We start from the raw sequence: 4,803 nt of genomic DNA, 5'->3' as shown, positions 1-4,803 counted from the left end.
GGGGTGGCTTGAATTTCCTCTTACATGGTGATGTCCTCTTCTTTCTTTTATGGATTCCTTTGGCATATGACCTCTGATTCCCTCATGTGACCTCTCTTCATAGATCTGAGTTTCTTCTGTTTATGAAGGAACCCATTTACTAGATTAAGGCTCAATCTTATTCAGTTCAGCAACAATTTAACTAAAATAATGTCTTAAAGAGATTCTATATACCATGTATTCACACCCACAGCATGTGTCTGAAGACAAGGAATGTGTCCAATTTGTGGGACATAATTCAAACCACCACACCTTTATTCCCCCCAAAACTTGGTTAATCTCCTCTCCACCATGTTGGGAGCTCTTGCTCACTCACACCACTGATATCCATTTTTCTCTTTCCAAGGGCACTTGGGAACACAATCAATTGGGCAGAAGCCCAGCACGGCACAATGCCTTGTGACTTTCAATGTTTCAAACTCTCCCTCTAGAGGTTCCTCAGCTTCTGTCTCTCTTCCAGTTATCTTACTGACTTGATCAACCTTATTGGAATGTCACACCATTTTCTGGAGGCAATAGATGGATTGGAGCTCTTGGCATGAAATGAGGAGCACTCCTACTGTGTTTCCCAAATATTTGCTTATCAGGCCAGGCAACCTTACTGGAGGCAACCAATTCCAACGTATTTCTCCTACCTTCTAATCCAGTGATATCACCACTATTTATGCTAGTTTTTCAAACAACTGTGTGTTTTAACAATACGTTATCACACTTCTATCTAAATATCCACTTAAAATGTGCATGTATTTTCAGTTTCTTTTTAAAGGAATCAGCAGAATATCTTGTTCAAAATGGAGACTTTGCACAGGTATATAATATCTTCTAATATCACACTGAAATGGCACAAGTGATATACAAAAAGGAATAAATCTGCAACATAGGTAAGAATGAGATCACATCACTGGACTTTTGGTGATTGGATTTTGGTGATTTTCTAAAGGCAAAAAAATGGGATTGTACTGAAGGACAACTGGAAAAAATGTATATAGAGATCTGTGTATATAGAGATCCATCTGTCTGTCTATCTATCTATCTAGCTAGCTATCTGTCATCTGTCATCTATCTATGCCATGTACACATATAAGTTGTTAATGCTAATCCATTAAAAGTTTACTGAGGAGGGCCAAGATTTAATCAGAGTTGTCTTCAGGAAGGAAAAATAATCTGGCAGCAGTCTTTGGAAAGTAAGATAGTTATAAGCTGGATGTGAGTGATGAGAAACTTGAGTTTTGCAAAACACAGAAATGGGTAGTTTGAGGGTTAGGACTTCAGTGGCATCAGTAGGAATGTGTATGGGATTTTATTCCTCAGAGGGGAAAAGAAGGGAGCAGAGCTGTAGATGAATAACTCATTTTACTTAAAGTGTATGGACTTTTATTCACAAAACTTTGAAGCTCTTGACCATTTGTACATCTTCATCAACTGGGCACTGGGGCATCATATAATCTTAACATAATGTGCATTTAGGTAATATGTAACCAAACCCCCTGGTTTTCAACCATGCATTCCAGCAACATTTAAATGTCATTGATTTATATGTCTTATTAGCTTTCGTTAAATCTGGGAAAATTGCATTGTGCCACCTCTCTTTTTTGATCTACCTCATATCGAAACTTAATTCTAATTGATCTATCCAATTTATTAGCCTTCTGAATTATTGAAGCCTTTCAGATGGCCCAACAACATACAACCACAACTGGAAAGGGCCTTAGAAGGTATATTTACAGGAAGAAGGCAATTCACTTCTCTTTTCTTATATATGCACACTGAGGCCTGCCTTCACTGTCTTAATTCGTTTAGCATTTATTTCTCAATGGATTCCCAGTCTGCTTATTTCTCAGTGTGGTATATGAAGTGAATCCCTACAAGAAATAACAATCAACATTTCACAATAAATGAGAATGAAAGTCTTTTTGATGGTAGTAGAATTGCGGGGTCTTATTTATACTCACCCAAACGCAAGCCTGCCACCACTTCAGATGTAAATGTGATATAAGCCTCCAAGATATACAATGTTTTAGAAATCAAAGTCACCCTATTCAAGTCCTTTTCAGAGAAACTACACTATCTAAGCACTTATTACATTTAAAAAGCAACATTGAAGCACAAATACACATTTAAATGTTAACATTTGGTTTCTGCTTTAAATGACATGCATGATATTAAATTTCATTGTATGTTTTTCAATAAGGTACAAAAATATTTTAAGGAGTTTATTAGATTATTATTATTAGATTCTAATAGCTCAAGTCATTAAACACTGGAACAAGGCATATAAATAATTTCATATTATGCTAGATTCAGTTTGCTAGTATTAGGTTGAGGATTTTTGCATCTATACTCATAAGGGAAACTTGTGATGTCTTTATGTGATTTTTTCATCAGAGAAATGCTACCCACTGAATGTGTTAGGAAGAGTTCCCTGGTTAAAATGAATATCACACTAACCATTTTAAGGAAATACAGGTTCAATTACAATTACAGAAGGCTTTTTACACTAACCAATTCATGCCACATCTAACTGCACAATTTCTGACTGTTTTAACAAAAAGAAAATATATTATTATGAGAACTTCACTTTAACATCTACCTTTTAATATTTTAGCCAGTGAATCTATGACTTTCTTATTTCTCAGACTGTAGATAACTGGATTTAAAAAAGGAATTATGACAGTATAAAACAGAGAATCCATCATATCTTCATTATCTCCCTGAGGAGATCTAGGGTGCACATACATGAAGAGAAGGGGACCATAATATAAAGAGACAGATAAGAGATGGGCTCCACAGGTGGAAAAGGCTTTCCTTATTCCTTTTACAGACTTATTTTTTAAGACTGTAAAGAGAATAGATGTATAAGAGAAAAGAACAGTCATAATGGTGAATACCTGAATTGAACCAGAGAAAATAAAAAGCATCAGAAAATTAATAGATGCATCAGTGCAGGAAATCTTAAGCAATGGTATAATGTCACAGTAGAAGTGATGAATTATGTTGGATTTACAGAAGGTTAATCTGAATAAAAAGCCTCCATGAATTAGGGCATGAATTAGGTCACCTGCAAATGACCAGACTGACAGCTGTGTGCAGAGTCTGTTTGTCATGATCACTGGATAAAGTAAAGGGTTGCTTATGGCTACATATCGATCATATGCCATTGTTGCCAAGAGAAAACATTCTGTGGTTGCACTGATTACAAAGGAAAAAAATTGTATCATGCATGCATAGAGAGGTATCATTTTACTCTTGACCAAGAAACTGAACAGCATCTTAGGGGTCACTGTGGATGATAGCCAGGCATCCACAAATGCTAAACGCCCAAGAAATAAGTACATAGGGGTGTGAAGGTGAGGGTCATTCCAGATGAGAGCAATCAGTCCTAAGTTCCCCATCATGGTGATGAGATATACCATGAAGAAAACCAGGAATAGGGAGACCTGCCACTCTGGTCGATCTGTGAGTCCTGTGAGAAGAAACTCTGTCAATAATGTTGCATTTTCCTTTTCCATGTCCTCACTGTATATCCCCTGAAATAAGAAGAAATATATGTAAAAAGGACATTCACTGAGGACTTATAAGATGAAAATGGCTTAAAGGAGTTGAAATAAAACCATCCTCCTATCAGAAAGATGTTTTAATTTTATTTAGCACTACTATAATTGGTGAAAACTTTTTGGGAGATTGAAGAAATAGAATTGAATACAATAATTTCTTGTGAAAAATGTGTAGGAATTCACAATTTAGAAAAAAACAAAAGGCTTTCTAAGTATATACTAAATATATAGGTTCACTGATGAGTGTGAGAAGGAAATTGTATGTGGGTGTGACATGGTTGCAGGGTAAAAGGGAACGAATATTGAAGGGCTTGGATTATAAAATGAATTGAATGCCTCATGGAGGAATTTGAATTTTATCCTTTAGGCAATAGGCATGCATTGAATACTTTTAAGAGAGAGTGGCATTGTGAGATATTTTTAGATTATTTGGTAGTGTAGACAATAAGCTACAGGGAGGGAAAACTGGAGTCAGACATGCTAGTCAGGAAGCTGTTACTATTGTCCTTTGGCTCCCAACGCATATTATACATCCAATTTACCTGGTGGATATTTTTGTGCTGAACAGAGATTGTGAGATATTTTGTAGAAATTGATTCATTAGGTCAAAATGAGGTTCAGGAATAAGCATTTAAAGAAACACCTCAAGATGATTTAAATACATGTGAAGTATCTAGTCCATATATGATATGGCATTAGGAGTGACAAGGAAGATGAAGAGACAGTTTCAAAATAATTCAGAATCAAGTGTCTCTAGGACTCACTGCCACATTAGATGTTAAGGGGTTGGTCAGAGAAGGAGAGAGGAGTCACTTTGTGACTGGGTAGATGGTCATCAAAAATTGAAGTTGAAAATTTAGATATATTGGTAATTTCTGCAATGAAATGTGCTCTGAACATCCAGGTGAGATGTATTAGTAGCATGGGTTTACTAGAGCACAAGAGAAATAATGCCTTGGAGGCAGTGGGGTAGTTTGAGTAATGGTTATAAATCCACGGGAAGTGTAGGGAAAGAAATGAGTAAAGCGAGGAAGGAATTTTGAGGAAGTGGCATTAAAGGGGAGAGTGGATTTATGTTATTCATTGGATGGCCAACATCTGATCCCTTTTAATACCATGTGTGCTAGGGATCATAGGCTACCATCCACTCTAAAGGTCAAAAAGATTAGAAATTCACTTTCCCATCCCACATTCCACTAGAGTGAAGAGA

General features: G+C 36.3%; 1 protein-coding gene across 1 annotated transcript; it reads right to left on the bottom strand.

Moving 5' to 3' along the window:
- Positions 1 to 2,618: 2,618 nt before the first annotated feature.
- Positions 2,619 to 3,584, bottom strand: LOC119513331 (olfactory receptor 5H8-like). Its single transcript, XM_037808491.1, has one exon. It carries the CDS (start codon positions 3,546 to 3,548, stop codon positions 2,619 to 2,621), a length of 930 nt encoding a protein of 309 aa, XP_037664419.1. The 5' UTR covers positions 3,549 to 3,584.
- Positions 3,585 to 4,803: the final 1,219 nt, after the last annotated feature.

The sequence above is a fragment of the Choloepus didactylus genome, chromosome 1 (genome assembly GCF_015220235.1).
Source record: "Choloepus didactylus isolate mChoDid1 chromosome 1, mChoDid1.pri, whole genome shotgun sequence".
Lineage (NCBI taxonomy): Eukaryota > Metazoa > Chordata > Mammalia > Pilosa > Megalonychidae > Choloepus > Choloepus didactylus.
The sequence above is the reverse complement of the archived record's forward strand: the minus strand, read 5'-3'. Positions and strand labels throughout refer to the sequence as shown.

Bases quoted from the DNA above. Each gene is read 5' to 3' on its own strand.
- LOC119513331 (XM_037808491.1), bottom strand. From the start codon at position 3,548: ATGGAAAAGGAAAATGCAACATTATTGACAGAGTTTCTTCTCACAGGA.